Source organism: Taudactylus pleione, unplaced genomic scaffold (assembly GCF_031769625.1).
Source record: "Taudactylus pleione unplaced genomic scaffold, aTauple2 ptg001784l, whole genome shotgun sequence".
Classification (NCBI taxonomy): domain Eukaryota; kingdom Metazoa; phylum Chordata; class Amphibia; order Anura; family Myobatrachidae; genus Taudactylus; species Taudactylus pleione.
In genome coordinates this window covers 461,446-478,160 of record NW_028286181.1, presented here as the reverse complement: position 1 = coordinate 478,160, position 16,715 = coordinate 461,446, and the positions used below count along the sequence as shown (strand labels likewise).

Sequence of the window (16,715 nt, the reverse complement as noted above, 5' to 3'; positions counted from 1 at the left end):
CCTAACCCTCTCCCCCTCTAACCCTAACTCTCTACTCTCCCCCTCTAACCCTAACCCTCTCCTCTCCCCCTAACCCTAACTCTCTCCTCTCTCCCTCTAACCCTAACTCTCTCCTCTCCCCCCTAACCCTAACTCTCTCCTCTCCCCCCCTAACCCTAACTCTCTCCTCTCCCCCCACTAACCCTAACTCTCTCCTCTCCCCCCCCTAACCCTCTCCTCTCCCCCTCTAACCCTAACTCTCTCCTCTACCCCCCCTAACCCTAACTCTCTCCTCTCCCCCCTAACCCTAACTCTCTCCTCTCCCCCCCTAACCCTAACTCTCTCCTCTCCCCCCCTCTAACCCTAACTCTCTCCTCTCCCCCTCTAACCCTAACTCTCTCCTCTCCCCCTAACACTAACTCTCTCCTCTCCCCCCCTTAACCCCAACCCTCTCCTCTCCCCCCTAACCCTCTCCTCTCCCACCTTAACCCTATCCTCCCCCCCCCAACCCTCTCCTCTCCCCCCTAACCCTCTCCTCTCCCCCCCCTAACCCTCTCCTCTCCCCTAACCCTACTCTCTCCTCTCCCTCCTAACCCTCTCCTCTCCCCCCTAACCCTCTCCTCTCCCCCCCTAACCCTCTCCTCCCCCTCCAACCCTCTCCTCTCTCCCCCCAACCCTACCTTACTGGTGCCTAACCCTAACCTCCCCCTAGCGCCTAACCCTCCCCCCAGGGGTGCCTAAATCTAACCTCTCCTCCCCGCAACCTACACCTAACCCTCCCGGTGGGGTGCCTAATCCTAACCTCCTCCCGGGGGTGCCTAACCCTAAACCCCCCCTTCCCGCGGCTAAGAGGTCCTGACGCCCAGCTTACCTTCGTTCGGTATGGCAGGCATCGGGATTTCGGCATCTGGATAATGATAGGCGTCGGTACTTCGCCCGCCGGCTTCCTGACTACATACTGGGGGTACTTCCTATTAACAAAAATATAAAACATAACTTTTAATGTATTTACTGTAAATACATTAAAAGTTATGTTTTATATTTTTGTTGATAGGAAGTACCCCCTACTGGTTGACAGTATATTGTCAAATTGAAATTGGAAATATGTTTGTGAGTGCCCCTATACAGGAATACCTCTTTTCTTTCTTTGTTTGTTTGTTTCATTCTTTAATTCTATTCTTAGGTGCACCTCCCACTGATTACATTAGACTAGTGCGAGATTATAGGGAAGGACTTTTTCATATTTGCTGTATATATACTTCTGTGCGGGTATTTTTTAGTTTTTTCTAATATGGGAAATGTTTTTATTGTATTGGTTACAAGAAAAATTTAATGACATTTATTTACTGACGGGCTCTTCTTGCTGATTAAACAAGTGCACTCTCATTGTAATGAGTCCTTCATTGCCCAGCAAGAGATCTACCATTTCCCTGGATAATTGGCCACTGGGGGGCGCTGTCCTTTTGATGCCTTTGAATGATAAATTAATTAAAGAGATAAAGAAGGACAGGTCTAGGGGCGATGGGGGGGAGGGTGAATTTTAAAGATATGGGGGGGGGTCAGCAGCTGCATGGGACTGACCAGCTTGCTACATTCCAACTATTCATTGATGGATAATATTGACATGAAAGACTTTGGTGTACATAGATGACACTGACATTTTGGCATCTGCCAGTTTTGGACACTGAACTCCCCCGTGCCTAAACCTGGGACAGACCTAGCAGCACACAAAGCCGGCAGTGTGAGGCTACAGCTGCTGCTATTACACACAGCTGTCACTGTCTCATTAATTCAGTTGTGGACCGTGCCTCCACCTAATTTCTGCAGCAGACATAATGCATTTAGCGAATGAGACCAAAATACTCTGAACAAAAAGGGTTCTGTCGGAATAATCAGAAGAAAAATGCACAAGTCTCTATCTTAATATGCGCTTGATAGGTCACATTAACTTCCCCGTTGTATGATGTGTGTGTCTTTCTGCTGCTAACTTACACTTCTCAGACTCTGAAATAAACTTAGAAGCTTAATATGGGCACCATTTCATAGTAAGTTTAAAAGTGTTGCAGTTGAAACATATTACCAGGACTGTAGAGTGCCTGGCCGGACATGGCTGAAGGTGTGGCTATGCCTCCTTACAAAAAAAGCCCCCAAAAAACAGTCACGCTCCACAGGGGGGCACTGTTGTGTTCCTCAGCCAGGGCCAGATGGAGGGGGGTGTGATCACTCTCCCCTCTCCTATCAGGTGCAGGCAAAAGCAGGCTTGCCAACAACCTGGCTGCCTCTTCCGGGATGAGTCGGCCAGCTTGGCAGGGCAAGTGGGGGCATGATGCGGTTTTGTAGTCGGGGAGGGGGTGTTATTGCTGCCCCACCCCCGCTACACAATGCTGAGATGTATTGTTACATGCCCCCCCACAATATTACTATATTGTTACACCAGGGTTATAGCACCTGCAAGTCAGACTCCTCCAGCCAGCAACGTTTGTGGCCTTTTGAATGCCGTATTAGTTGCACTTGCGACTTGCGACCCCCACACCATGCCCTTACTATACTTTGGCCATGTCTGCACACTCACGGTCCACATCTGCGCGCTCATTCCAGCCCCAATCCCAAATTTGTACGCAGCTGCAGGTCTGACATACGCCTGAAAAAAGACGCCCAGTCTAAAAAGACACGCACGCACACTGAAAAGAAAAATGCAAGTTGCAAATGCAAATAAAGGTTAAAATTGCGTTTACATCTGACTGAATAAGCCCCAGTGCGTTATTGTCTGATGACCACTCTCATTGGAAAGCGCTTAACATACTGCGCAATGCAGCTATCAGGTCCAACAATTCTCCAGCTTATTTACCTTGCTGAAATATTTAGCCTGATTTAAAGGTCGACAATTTCTCCCAAATTTGTAAACTTTAGAGACGGTTCCAGGATAACTTTGAAACAATTTCCAGCGTCTCTACCGAAACATTTGGGCAAAGTTTACCAGTAGGAGGAACATGAAAGATAATAACCCCCCAAACATAATAAGTGGGAAGTGGCAGGTCTGCAAAATAAGGGCCTGATTCAGACATGTTCGCAAGCGGGTCGATGGTGGGGCATTGCACACGCGCGGCAAGCCCCAGAGCGAGTGAGAAATTCACTCGCTCTGGGGCTCGCTACAAACAGGGCGACTGTCAATGTTGATCGACAGCTCGCCCCGTTTTGTAGGCGGGGAAGGGGGGTGGCTGACCAAACGGAGGTGCTCCCGAAGGAACGCCTGCCATTTGTGGGCGGCCCCACTGACATCACCAGTGATGTGAGAAGTGAGCTTCCTGCTCTATTAGAGCCGGAAGCACACTGCGGCTTGCGGCAGACGAGACCCTACCACAAGGATCTCGTCGCAAGCCCGATGGTCGCGACCATCACCTGGCCGCTCGCAAAAGCTGTGGGTGGTCACCCACAGCCAGGGCTGGCCCTAGCCCAAATTTTTTGGTAAGCCCCCTATGCAGTGCCCCTTTTACAGTGCCACCGGTAGTGGTCCCCCCTGTGCAGTGCCCCTTGTGCCCCCAGTAATATTCCCCTTATATAGTGTCCCCAGTAGTAGTCCCCGTATGCAGTGCCACCGGTAGTGGTCCCCCCTGTGCAGTGCCCCTTGTGCCCCCAGTAGTATTCCCCTTATATAGTGCCCCCAGTAGTAATCCCCCTGTGCAATGCCCCCAGTAGTGGTACCCCCTATGCAGTGCCCCTTTTACAGTGCCACCGGTAGTGGTCCCCCCTGTGCAGTGCCCCTTGTGCCCCCAGTACCATTCCCCTTATATAGTGCCCCCAGTAGTAGTCCCCCTATGCAGTGCCCCCAGTAGTGGTACCCCCTATGCAGTGCCCCATTTACAGTGCCACCGGTAGTGGTCCCCCCTGTGCAGTGCCCCTTGTGCCCCCAGTACCATTCCCCTTATATAGTGCCCCCAGTAGTAGTCCCCCTATGCAGTGCCCCCAGTAGTGGTACCCCCTATGCAGTGCCCCTTTTACAGTGCCCCCGGTAGTGGTCCCCCCTCTGCAGTGCCCCTTGTGCCCCCAGTAGTAAGCCCTTTATATAGTGCCCCAGTAGTACTCCACCCCCCCTATGCAGTGCCCCCAGTAGTGGTACCCCTATGCAGTGCCCTTTATATAGTGCCCCTAGTAGTAGCCCCCTTTGTAGTGCCCCCAGTAGTAATCCACCCCTTGTAGTGCCCCCAGTAGTATTTCCCCCCCTTGTAGTGCCCCCAGTAGTAGCCCCCCCTTGTGGTGCCCCCAGTAGTAATCCCCTCTTGTGGTGCCCCCAGCAGTAATCTCCCCTTGTGGTGCCCCCAGTAGTAATCCCACCTTGTTGTGCCCCCAGTAGTAATTCCCCCTTGCGGTGTCCCCAGTAGTAATCCCCCCTTGCAGTGCCCCCAGTAGTAATACCCCCTTGTGGTGCCCCCAGTAGTAATCCCCCCTTGTGGTGCCTCCAGTAGTAATCCGCCCTTGCGGTGCCCCCAGTAGTAATCCCCCCCTTGCGGTGCCCCCAGTAGTAATACCCCCTTGTGGTGCCCCCAGTAGTAATCCCCCCTTGTGGTGCCTCCAGTAGTAATCCCCCCTTGTGGTGCCTCCAGTAGTAATCCCCCCTTGTGGTGCCTCCAGTAGTAATCCCCCCTTGTGGTGCCCCCAGTAGTAATCCCCCCTTGTGGTGCCCCCAGTAGTAATCCACCTCCCCCCGCCCGAAGTAGAGACTTAATAAAAAAATACAAAAAAACCCCACTTACCTGAAACCCGCTCCTGCCCCTGGTCCCGCCGCCGATATCAGCTCCTCCGTCTGCCGCTTTGCATTATGGGAGTGACGTCATGTCATGACGTCACTCCCATTACCCACTGCGGGAGCCGGAAGATGTCCGGCTCTGGCAGTGGGAGCTGCAGCCAATGAGAGTCTGTCTGACTCTCATCAGCTGCTAAAGCAAACACACAGCTGCCTGCGCCGGCGGCTGTGTGTTTGTGCTGTGTAGCGCTAACCGAACTCCGTCTGGTCAGCGCTACACACGTGGAGCAGCTGTGTCACAGAGACACAGACTGCCCGCGGCCCGCATGGTACGCAGCTGAGGCGCCCTCCACTATGTGGCGCCTTACGCAGCTGTGTACCATGCCTAACGGGAGAACCGGCCTTGCCCACAGCTTAGCGAGCGGCCAGGAGGCCGGGATTATTTAAAGTGTATAAAACTGCATATGTGTATGGGTACCGTTTAGTTACGCCCCTTCGGATCTAGGTGGAGATGCATATGAGTCTGCATCGCCCGTATTTGAGTATGCTCGTCTCCAGAGCACTCGCCCTGAGAAAACACACAAGATACGTCTGCAAAACCTACTTACATTCAACTTTGCCCCAGTGTTCTAAATGTTCGTTTTTTGTTTGTTTTATCAGAAGTATTTAGGCCAACTCCTTGCAAGTCTATTTGTTTGTAAAATGTGACACATCATCCCCGAAGAAGCGCGCTCGGACGCCTGCGCTGTGTGAATAACAGCTGGGAGCTCACACACCACCAGCAGCCGATCACAACGCTCTGCACATGAGTCAGCAGGGACTGATCTCACTGACTCAGTGTTTCCACACTGTTGGGGGAGGTCTGGGCTGTTAAAGGGACATTAAACCTTCCTAAACTGCTACTAAGATGGGTAACCTGCTGCTTCCAGCTGTGGTACAACTAGGACTCCATCATCAGCGGTCAGTCAGTCAGCAACGAAAGGAGAGTCCCAGCTGACCTAAGGCTGACCATCACTATAGTCTGTGCAGAGGGACACAGGCGGTAAAGACCTGGAACATGGAGGAACATCGGCCCCTCAGGCACAATTACAACAGGTCCTACCTTATTCAGATATTGCTAACCTCGTCGCACGCAGTGAGTACTCAGACTGCGTATGCAGTCGCAGTGGCTAATTTATGAACGCCCATGCAATGGTGTTCAAATGGACTGGCATGCCTGCGCTTCCGACCAACCCCCATCACCACCCTCGCATAGCTGTGGGTTACCATCGGGCTTGCGATGGAGACCCTGCGGTAGGGTCTCGCTGCCGCAAACCCTGGAGTGATTATGGCTCTATCAGAGCTAAAATCACTCCCACTGACATCAGTGGGGCCGGCTTGAGACGGTAGGCGTTCCCATGGGAACGCCTCCGTCTGGCAGGCACGCCCCCGGCACGCCCACCAAAGGGGGCGTGCTGTCAATCAACATCGACAGCACGCCCCCTTTGGTGCGAGACCCGGAGCGATGGTGAGCCCGTCGCTCGCCGGGTCTTGCGCATGACGGAGCTCCCTCCGTCATGCGCATGCGCAGTGGGGAACATCGACCCGCTTGCGAGCGTCCTGCCGCTCGCGAGCGGGTCTGAATGACCCCCTTAGTGCCTGATGTGGATGTAATGCATTCGTAGCTGAGATCCCAGGACGCAGCCGCTGTGTGAAAATGTGCTAATGCCGTAGCCGCTTGGAAATGCATTGAGACGTTCACTGGCGGCTTCACAGATCCAAGCAAGTGCGTACACACAGCCGCCGTCGCAGAGCATTCAATAATCAGCCACCTGAGTCAGGCAGAATGAGTGCATCATCGGTGCACCATTAGACGCAGCATCGGACCTTGCACAAGACCTTTGGCAGGTGCAGTTTCTCCCTTAGAGTACGGCGCAGAGCAAGGATGCTCCAGCATAGTACGCCCCAGCGTGACGCCTCCTGCTGCATTGCCATAATTGCAAAGATGGAATTTCAAAGTTTTGCAATTCCGTTCTAAGGGCCTGATTCAGAGCCGCTCGTAAGCGGTCGCTCGTTCGTTCCGAGCGACGTTTGCCCAACTGCGCATGCGTACGGATCGTAATACGCATGCGCGAACCAGTCGGCCGAAAATCGTTTGTTCGCTAAATAGCGAGTGCCTGCTATTTTGAGTGACAGGAGGAGGCGTATGTGGGTGGTAACGGGGGAAGGTGCTTGAAAACGGGGAGTGGAGATCCGGACGCAGGCGTGCTTAAAGGTCAAAACAGGCGTTTTATGGGTGTGCATAATTAATACAGCAGCGTCATTGACCACGTCACTGGGTTATTTTATAGCCAGAACTGCTCGCAAGATTGTGGTAGCAAAAACCAACCCCAAGAATAGCGAGCAGTTCATACCCTGGTCGATGTACTCGATTAATCTAATAAATAGCGGACATGACGTAGGATGCGAGCGGCCAGGGGGCGTAGTTATCTAAAAAACAACCGCAAGATTTGTTCGCTCGTTCAGACATAGAGGCGTGAACGGACCGCAAAGAGCGAACGGTTCATTTGAATAGCCACCCCTTTTTCCTGAACGACCGTCCGCAAATAGCGTCCGGCTCTGAATCAGGCCCTAAGCTGCATCAGGCCCTCTGCTCGATTCTATCATGCTGTTGCTCATACACTCAAACATACCAGCCCAACTCAACATACAGAACCTACAGTGGGGTGAAAAATTGAAGTGTCGGAGAAGGCCCGAAATACCTGAAAGCCTGGGGGCCCGGCCATGGGTTAATACGGCCCTGCACATAACAGCTACGCCTATGATATTAGGTTAAGAAATGTTGCCAATAAGATGTTAGTTAAATTGCACCTCTTGTGGGCTAAATCAGCATTAATGAATTCACTTGGAACCAGTGACAACCGAGGCTCTTTATTGCCTTGTTACACAGCCGACGCGATAGGTCTGTGAATGACGTAGTTCACAGACATATCGCTGGTACTCACTTGCCGATAGGCACACAATATATTAACCGATCAACTGATTGGCCAATATATTTACCAGTGTGTATTCAGCTTAACTGAAGATGTGCAGCTGCGGGAATTTGTGGGAGGTAAAAACTTAAACCAGTGTTAATAAGTGGGCAAGGTTCAATCGGAAACTTGCGACTAATTGAATCTCCTCCAGGGTTTGGGGAAGTAACTGAACGCTACATGATTAGCTGCGGCCAGTACTGAATAATAGGCAACAAAGACGCAAATGTATCAAGTGATTTTTTTTGGCCTTTTCACTGCAAAATGGGGTTATCTTTGCTTCTCTGTAATGCATTATAAGGCAGTCCGTGGAAAAATCAGAGTTTTCTTTTTCTAATGCCAATGCCGCAATAGTCAGTTTGCTGGCCGCTTACTAAGCGATGGTCTAATAACACATAGCGCCATCTGATTATTTTTATGTCCCGCTGTCGTCACTGGAGAGATGACTGCGCATGCGAGCTGTGCTTGGAACAGAGGCCCTCATTCAGAGCCACTCGCTATCGGCAGTACGCTCGTTCCGAGCGATGTTCGCACATCTGCGCATGCGTACGGTTTCTAGTACGCATGCGCGAACCAGTCAGTGCGGCCGAAAATCATTTGTACGCAATATAGCGAGTGCCTGCTATTTTGAGTGACAGAATGAGGCGTATGTGGGTGGTAACAGGGGAAGGTGCTTGAAAACGGGGAGTGGAGATCCGAACGCAGGCGTGCTTAAAGGTCAAAACGGGCGTTTTATGGGTGTGCATAATTAATATAGCAGCGTCATTGACCACGTCACTTGGTTTTTTTAACTCAGAACTGCTCGCAAAATAGCGGTTGAAAAAACCAACCACAAGAATAGCGAGCAGTTCATATCCTGTTCGATGTACTCGATTAATCTAATAAATAGCGGACATGACGTATGGTGCGAGCGGCCAGGGGGCGTTTTTAAGAAATAAAAGAGCGTATGTTTTGCTCGCTCGTTCAGACTTAGAGGTGTGAACAGACTGCAATGTGCGAACGGAACATTTGCATAGCCACCCCTTGTTTTTGAACGAACGAACGCAAATAGCGAACGGCTCTGAATGAGGGCCAGAGATGACTACACGTGAGCGAGCTGTGCTTGGAACAGGGATCACTATGCGTGAGCGAGCTGAGCTTGGGACAGGGATGACCATGCGCGAGCGAGCTGAGCTTGGAACAGGGATCACTATGCGTGAGCGAGCTGAGCTTGGGACAGGGATGACCATGCGCGAGCGAGCTGAGCTTGGAACAGGGATCACTATGCGTGAGCGAGCTGAGCTTGGGACAGGGATGACCATGCGTGAGCGAGCTGAGCTTGGAACAGGGATCACTATGCGTGAGCGAGCAGAGCTTGGGACAGGGATGACCATGCGCGAGCGAGCTGAGCTTGGAACAGGGATCACTATGCGTGAGCGACCTGAGCTTGGGACAGGGATGACTATGTGCGAGTGAGCTATGCTTGGGCTATAGATGACTATGCACGAGCGAGCTGTGCCTGGGGTATAGATGACTATGCGGGAGCGAGCTGAGCTTGGGACAGGGATGACCATGCGCGAGCGAACTGAGCTTGGAACAGGGATCACTATGCGTGAGCGAGCTGAGCTTGGGACAGGGATGACTATGCACGAGTGAGCTGTGCTTGGGATATAGATGACTATGCATGAGCGAGCTGTGCCTGGGGTATAGATGACTATGCGCGAGCGAGCTGTGCTTGGGACAGGGATGACTACACAAGAGTGGGCTGTGCTTGGGACAGGGATGACTATGCGCGAGCGAACTGAGCTTGGGACAGAGATGACTACGCTCGAGCGAGCTGAGCTTAGGACAGGGATAGAGATGACTATGCACTGGAGAGATGACTGCGCATGCGAGCTGTGCTTAGAACAGAGATGACTACACATGAGCGAGCTGAGCTTGGACCAGGGATGTCTACGATTGTGTGAGCTAAGGGATGACTATGCGCGATGACTATGCACGAGTGAGCTGTGCGTGGGACAGAGATGACCATGCGTGAGCGAGCTGAGCTTGGAACATGGATGACTATGTGCAAGTGAGCTGAGCTTGGGATAGGGATGACTATTCGCGAGCTGAGCTTGGGACAGGGATGCTATGTGCGAGTGAGCTGTGCTTGGGACAGGGATGACCATGTGCAAGCGAGCTGTGCTTGGGACAGGGATGACCATGTGCAAGCGAGCTGAGCTTGGAACAGGGATGACTATGTGCAAGTGAGCTCTGCTTGGGCTATAGATGACTATGCATGAGCAAGCTGTGCTTGGAATAGAGATGACTATGTGCGAGCGAGCTGTGCTTGGGACAGTGATGACTACAATTGTGCAAGTTGTGCTTGGGACAGAGATGACTACGCTCGAGCGAGCTGAGCTTAGGACAGGGATGGAGATGACTATACGTGCGAGTGAGCTGTGCTTGGGACAGGGATGACTATGCGCGAGCAAAATGTGCTTGAGACAGAGATGACTACACATGATCGAGCTGTGCTTGGGACAGGGATGACCATGCGCGAGCGAGCTGAGCTTGGAACAGGGATCACTATGCGTAAGCGAGCTGAGCTTGGGACAGGGATGACTATGCGTGAGTGAGCTGTGCTTGGGATATAGATGACTATGCATGAGCGAGCTGTGCCTGGGGTATAGATGACTATGCGCGAGCGAGCTGTGCTTGGGACATGGATGACTACACAAGAGTGGGCTGTGCTTGGGACAGGGATGACTATGCGCGAGCGAACTGAGCTTGGGACAGAGATGACTACGCTCGAGCGAGCTGAGCTTAGGACAGGGATAGAGATGACTATGCACTGGAGAGATGACTGCGCATGCGAGCTGTGCTTAGAACAGAGATGACTACACGTGAGCGAGCTGAGCTTGGACCAGGGATGTCTACGATTGTGTGAGCTAAGGGATGACTATGCGCGATGACTATGCACAAGTGAGCTGTGCGTGGGACAGAGATGACCATGCGTGAGTGAGCTGAGCTTGGAACATGGATGACTATGTGCAAGTGAGCTGAGCTTGGGATAGGGATGACTATTCACGAGCTGTGCTTGGGACAGGGATGACCATGCGCGAGCGAGCTGTGCTTGGGACAGGGATGACCATGCGTGAGCAAGCTGAGCTTAGAACAGGGATGACTAAGCGCAAGCGAGCTGAGCTTGGGACAGGGATGCTATGTGCGAGTGAGCTGTGCTTGGGACAGGGATGACCATGCGCAAGCGAGCTGTGCTTGGGACAGGGATGACCATGCGCAAGCGAGCTGAGCTTGGAACAGGGATGACTATGTGCAAGTGAGCTCTGCTTGGGCTATAGATGACTACGCATGAGCAAGCTGTGCTTGGAATAGAGATGACTATGTGCGAGCAAGCTGTGCTTGGGACAGTGATGACTACAATTGTGCAAGTTGTGCTTGGGACAGAGATGACTACGCTCGAGCGAGCTGAGCTTAGGACAGGGATGGAGATGACTATACGTGCGAGTGAGCTGTGCTTGGGACAGGGATGACTATGCGCGAGCAAAATGTGCTTGAGACAGAGATGACTACACATGATCGAGCTGTGCTTGGGACAGGGATGACAACGCACGAGCGAGCTGAGCTTAGAACAGGGATGACTATGCGCAAGCGAGCTGAGCTTGGGACAGGGATGACTATGTGCGAGTGAGCTGTGCTTCAGACAGGGATGACCATGCGCAAGTGAGCTGTGCTTGGGACAGGGATGACCATGCGCGAGCGAGCTGAGCTTGGAACAGGGGTGACTATGCACGAGCAAGCTGTGCTTGAGACAGGGATGACCATGCGCGAGCGAGCTGAGCTTGGAACAGGGATCACTATGCATGAGCGAGCTGAGCTTGGGACAAGGGTGCCTATGCGCGAGTGAGCTGTGCTTGGTCTATAGATGACTATGCACGAGCGAGCTGTGCCTGGGCTATAGATAACTATGTGCGAGTGAGCTGTGCTTGGGATAGAGATGACTATATGCGAGCGAGCTGTGCTTGGGACAGTGATGACTACAATTGTGCGAGTTGTGCTTGGGACAGGGATGACTACACAAGAGTGGGCTGTGCTTGGGACAGGGATGACTATGCGCGAGCGAACTGAGCTTGGGACAGAGATGACTACGCTTCAGCGAGCTGAGCTTAGGACAGGGATAGAGAGGACTATGCATGCGAGTGAGCTGTGCTTGGGACAGGGTGTCACAGATGTGGGATTTTGAGGCTGTGTCCCAGGGCTGGGTCTTGAACCTGTACTATCAGACTCAGATGCTCTCTGGAGGAGACTTCATTTGATGAAGTTTCTATGCATGAAAGAGTATAAAACTGTAGATACTTATGAGTGCGTGTAGAAGGATGGCTGAAAGCTGGTGACAGCATGGTAGCTGCTTGGTGTGGCTAGGAAGCTGTAAGGTGAACGGTGGTAGCACGGGAGCTGCTTAGTGTGGCTGGGATACCGTAAGGTGAATGGTGGTAGCACGTGAGCTACTTGGTGCGACTGGGAAGCCATTAGGTGAATGGTGGTAGCACGGGAGCTACTTTGTGTGGCTGGGAAGCCATAAGGTGAATGGCTGTAGCACGGGGGTTACTTGGCTCGGCTGGGAAGCCGTAAGGTGAATGGTGGTAGCACGGGAGCTACTTGGTGTGGCTGTGAAGCCGTACAGTGAATGGTGGTAGCACGGGAGCTACTTGGTGCGTCTGGGAAGCCGTAAGGTGAATGGTGGTAGCATGGGAGCTACTTGGTGCGGCTGGGAAGCCGTAAGGTGAATGGTGGCAGTACAGACTGTGCTTGGGACAGGGATGACCATGCACGAGTGAGCTGTGCTTGGGACAGAGATGACTATGTGTGAGCGAGTGGAGCTTGGGACAGAGATGACTATGAGCGAGCGAGCTGAGCTGGGAACAGGGATGACAATACGCAAGCGAGCTGAGCTTGACACAGGGATGACTACGCACAAGCAAGCTGTACTTGGGGTAGAGATGACTATGCGCGAGCAAGCTGTGCTTGGGACAGGGATGACAACGAGCGTGCAAGCTGAGCTTGGGACAGAGATGAGCATGACAATGCATGAGGGAGCTGAGCTTGGGACAGGGATGACTATGCGCGAGCGAGCTGTGCTTGGGATAGAGATGACTGCGCAAGTGTGGGCTGTGCTTGGGACAGGTATGACTATGCGCGAGCGAGCTGAGCTTGGGACAGAGATGACTACGCTCGAGCGAGCTTAGGACAGGGATGGAGATGACTATGTGCTCAAGCGAGCTGTGCTTGGGACAGGGATGACTACGCGCAAGCAAAATGTGCTTGGGACAGAGATGACTACGCACGATCGAGCTGTGCTTGAGGTAGAGATGACTGCGCAAACCAGCTGAGCTTGGGATAGGGATGACCATAACAATGTACGAGCGAGCTGAGTTTAGGACAGGGATGACTTTGCGCAAGTGAGGTGTGCTTGGGACAGGGATGACTATGCGCAAGTGAGGTGTGCTTGGGACAGGGATGACTACACTCGGGCGAGCTGAGCTTAGGACAGGGATGGAGATAACTATGCGCGCAAGCGAGCTGTGCTTGGGACAGGGATGACTACGCATGAGCGAACTGAGGGCCTGATTCAGAGCCGAACGCTCTGACCAGAGCGCTCGCTCTGAATCAGGGCCCTCCTCCATGAAAATGGAGCTTCCTCCTGGACGCTCGCATAGCTGTGGGTGACCACCCACAGCTTATGCGAGCGTCCATGATGATGGTCGCGATGGTCAAGACCATTTGCGACCATCGGGCTTGCGACGGAGACCCTGCGGTAGGGTCTCGCTACCACAAGCCCTGGAGTGGCTTTGGCTCTATCAGAGCCAAAATCACTCCCACTGACATCTCTAGTGATGTCAGTGGGGCCGGCTTCAGACGGTAGGCGAATGCCTCCGTCTGGCAGGCACGCCCACCAAAGGGGGCGTGCTGTCAATCAACATCGACAGCACGCCCCCTTTGGTGCGAGACCCGGAGCGACAGAGAGCCCGTCGCTATCCGGGTCTCGCGCATGCGCACGACGGAGCTCCCTCTCCGTCGTGCGAGCTGTGTTTGGGACAGAGAGGACTACGCTCGAGCGAGCTGAGCTTGGGATAGGGATGACCATAACAATGTACGAGCGAGCTGAGTTTAGGACAGGGATGACTTTGCGCAAGTGAGGTGTGCTTGGGACAGGGATGACTATGCGCAAGTGAGGTGTGCTTGGGACAGGGATGACTACACTCGGGCGAGCTGAGCTTAGGACAGGGATGGAGATAACTATGCGCGCAAGCGAGCTGTGCTTGGGACAGGGATGACTACGCATGAGCGAACTGAGGGCCTGATTCAGAGCCGAACGCTCTGACCAGAGCGCTCGCTCTGAATCAGGGCCCTCCTCCATGAAAATGGAGCTTCCTCCTGGACGCTCGCATAGCTGTGGGTGACCACCCACAGCTTATGCGAGCGTCCATGATGATGGTCGCGATGGTCAAGACCATTTGCGACCATCGGGCTTGCGACGGAGACCCTGCGGTAGGGTCTCGCTACCACAAGCCCTGGAGTGGTTTTGGCTCTATCAGAGCCAAAATCACTCCCACTGACATCACTAGTGATGTCAGTGGGGCCGGCTTCAGACGGTAGACGAACGCCTCCGTCTGGCAGGCACGCCCCCGGCACGCCCACCAAAGGGGGCGTGCTGTCAATCAACATCGACAGCACGCCCCCTTTGGTGCGAGACCCGGAGCGACAGAGAGCCCGTCGCTATCCGGGTATCGCGCATGTGCACGACGGAGCTCCCTCTCCGTCGTGCGAGCTGTGTTTGGGACAGAGAGGACTAAACACGAGCGAGCTGTGCTTCCGACAGGGATGACTACGCGCGAGCGAGCGAGCTGGACTTGGGACAGAGATGACTGCGCAGAGATACTGTTAAGCTACATACAATTGGCCCAAGATCTTTTTTAATGTTGAATTGTCAAAACACACTTTGTGTCCATGACATAACTCAGAAATAGTGCCTCCTATCGGCCAGTATAAAAAGTGGGCTCGTCCGGGATTTGAACCCGGGACCTCTCGCACCCTAAGCGAGAATCATACCCCTAGACCAACGAGCCGCCGTGTGAGATTACGCGGTGACTGACTACGCTACAGATGGGGGGCACCGCGCGGTGGGCCCAGCCGGTCCGGTGACACTGCCAAAGCCTTAGGTGATTCAGTAACCAAATCACGGCACGTCCACGCCGGGAACCCACGTCCACGATCATGAAGTAACTAGAATAAGATAAAATCAACCCACTTCCCACTGGCCACGCCCTCTCTCGCCCCTACGTCATCCGCCACTGACCAACCATCGCCGTTGCTGCCTCTCCTCTCAGCTAATCAGGAGCGGCTTTGTCCCAGCGTGATGGGCAAGCCTGTGAGCTAATGGGATGCTGTGTTGATCTGCACGTCATGCAGAGGGGCGGCCTGTGAGCCAATGCGAAGGCAGCTTGGCGTGTCGGGGGCGGGGCAGTGGCAGTGTCTGTGGAGCGGTCGCACAGAGGGGATGGCTGCGGTGAGGGGCTCGGGGTCTCGGTGTGGGTGGAGGGCGCTGTGTCTGCTGGTGACGGCGCTGTGTGTGGGTGAGTAGAGCCTTGTTTCCCCGCAGGCTTCTCCCCGGCCCGAATGTGTTCTGGTCACGGCGGCGGCCCGGAGGGAGCTGGGTAACATGGCCGCCGACTGAGACCCCCGAGAGGGCGAGATGTGGGGCTCAGTCTTCTTGGTGCGGCCTGTGTGTGTTACATGGGGAGACCCTCCTGTTACATGTGTATTATATGGGGAGACCCTTCTGTTACATGGGGAGACCCTGCTGTTACATGTGTGTTACATGGGGAGACCCTGCTGTTACATGTGTGTTACATGGGGAGACCCTGCTGTTACATGTGTGTTACATGGGGAGACCCTGCTGTTACATGTGTGTTACATGGGGAGACCCTGCTGTTACATGTGTGTTACATGGGGAGACCCTGCTGTTACATGTGTGTTACATGGGGAGACCCTGCTGTTACATGTGTGTTAAATGGGGAGACCCTGCTGTTACATGGGGAGACCCTGCTATATGCACATGGTTTATAGTATGTTTGATATGTGGTGCCCTCTAATACATGACTACTGTATGTTCATAAGTTAAAATATGTGGGTCTGCTGTGCTACCCCCTAATAAACGTCTGTTGTATGTACATAGGGTAATAGTATGTATGTGATAGTAAAGTACATAGAAGCTCGACATTCCATATGTATTATGTACCCAGTGATTTGTGTCAGTGATTAATCCATGGGATGTTATCCTATTGACTGATACATAAATGCATTATTGTCCCTTCCCATTTCCTCCTATTGCAGCTAACTGGGCCTAATTAGTAGAACAGTCTGCTGGTTTCACGCATCAGGTAATTCAGCCCATGTTGGTACAATTGGAAAATAATGTTTTGTACCAGGCGGAAGGGGTAGTCTATTGCTGCATACACATGGCACAACCAAAGATATCGCTGATAGACTTCCCTCCCAACTTTCTGTAGTGCAGGGCAATCTATTTTTGGGTGTACACACTGGGCGTAATTCAATTATTTCTAGCCACTATCGCGCCCGACGGAGCTATTCTATTCTTGCTCCTGTCGGGCGCGATCAGCAGCCAGCGCTACATTTCAGCTCGCATCCATTTCCTGACCGCATACCATGATAGATATCTATGATGGATATTTCAGTGAAGTCATGTCTTTACAGGCAAATCTTGACAAAATTGTCCAAGTTGGCCTGTATGCACGGTCGACCATAGATATTGTTATTGTTCATGCAGGAACGCTCATCGTTGGTGGATCACTGCATCAAAATGATATGAAAGATTTATCGTTGAACGATCTCGTTCACGTCGTTCAGGAAAATCGTCCTGTGTGTATGCAGCATTAGAACCATCATGTATGTCCGCTTTATCCAATATTTTAATATTTACT

At 52.9% G+C, this 16,715-nt stretch overlaps 1 protein-coding gene and 1 non-coding gene across 2 annotated transcripts in view; one reads left to right on the top strand and one right to left on the bottom strand.

The window, feature by feature from the left end:
• Positions 1–14,768: 14,768 nt before the first annotated feature.
• On the bottom strand, positions 14,769–14,840 carry TRNAP-AGG (transfer RNA proline (anticodon AGG)). The gene has a single exon. It is a non-coding gene; the product is annotated as a tRNA-Pro (tRNA).
• Positions 14,841–15,202: 362 nt separating this feature from the next.
• Positions 15,203–16,715, top strand: part of MPZL1 (myelin protein zero like 1) — a 50,565-nt gene continuing 49,052 nt past the window's right edge. The window contains exon 1 of the mRNA XM_088464992.1: positions 15,203–15,347. Within this exon, the coding sequence (XP_088321118.1) occupies positions 15,203–15,347 (145 nt within the window). The remainder of the gene's footprint in view (positions 15,348–16,715) is intronic.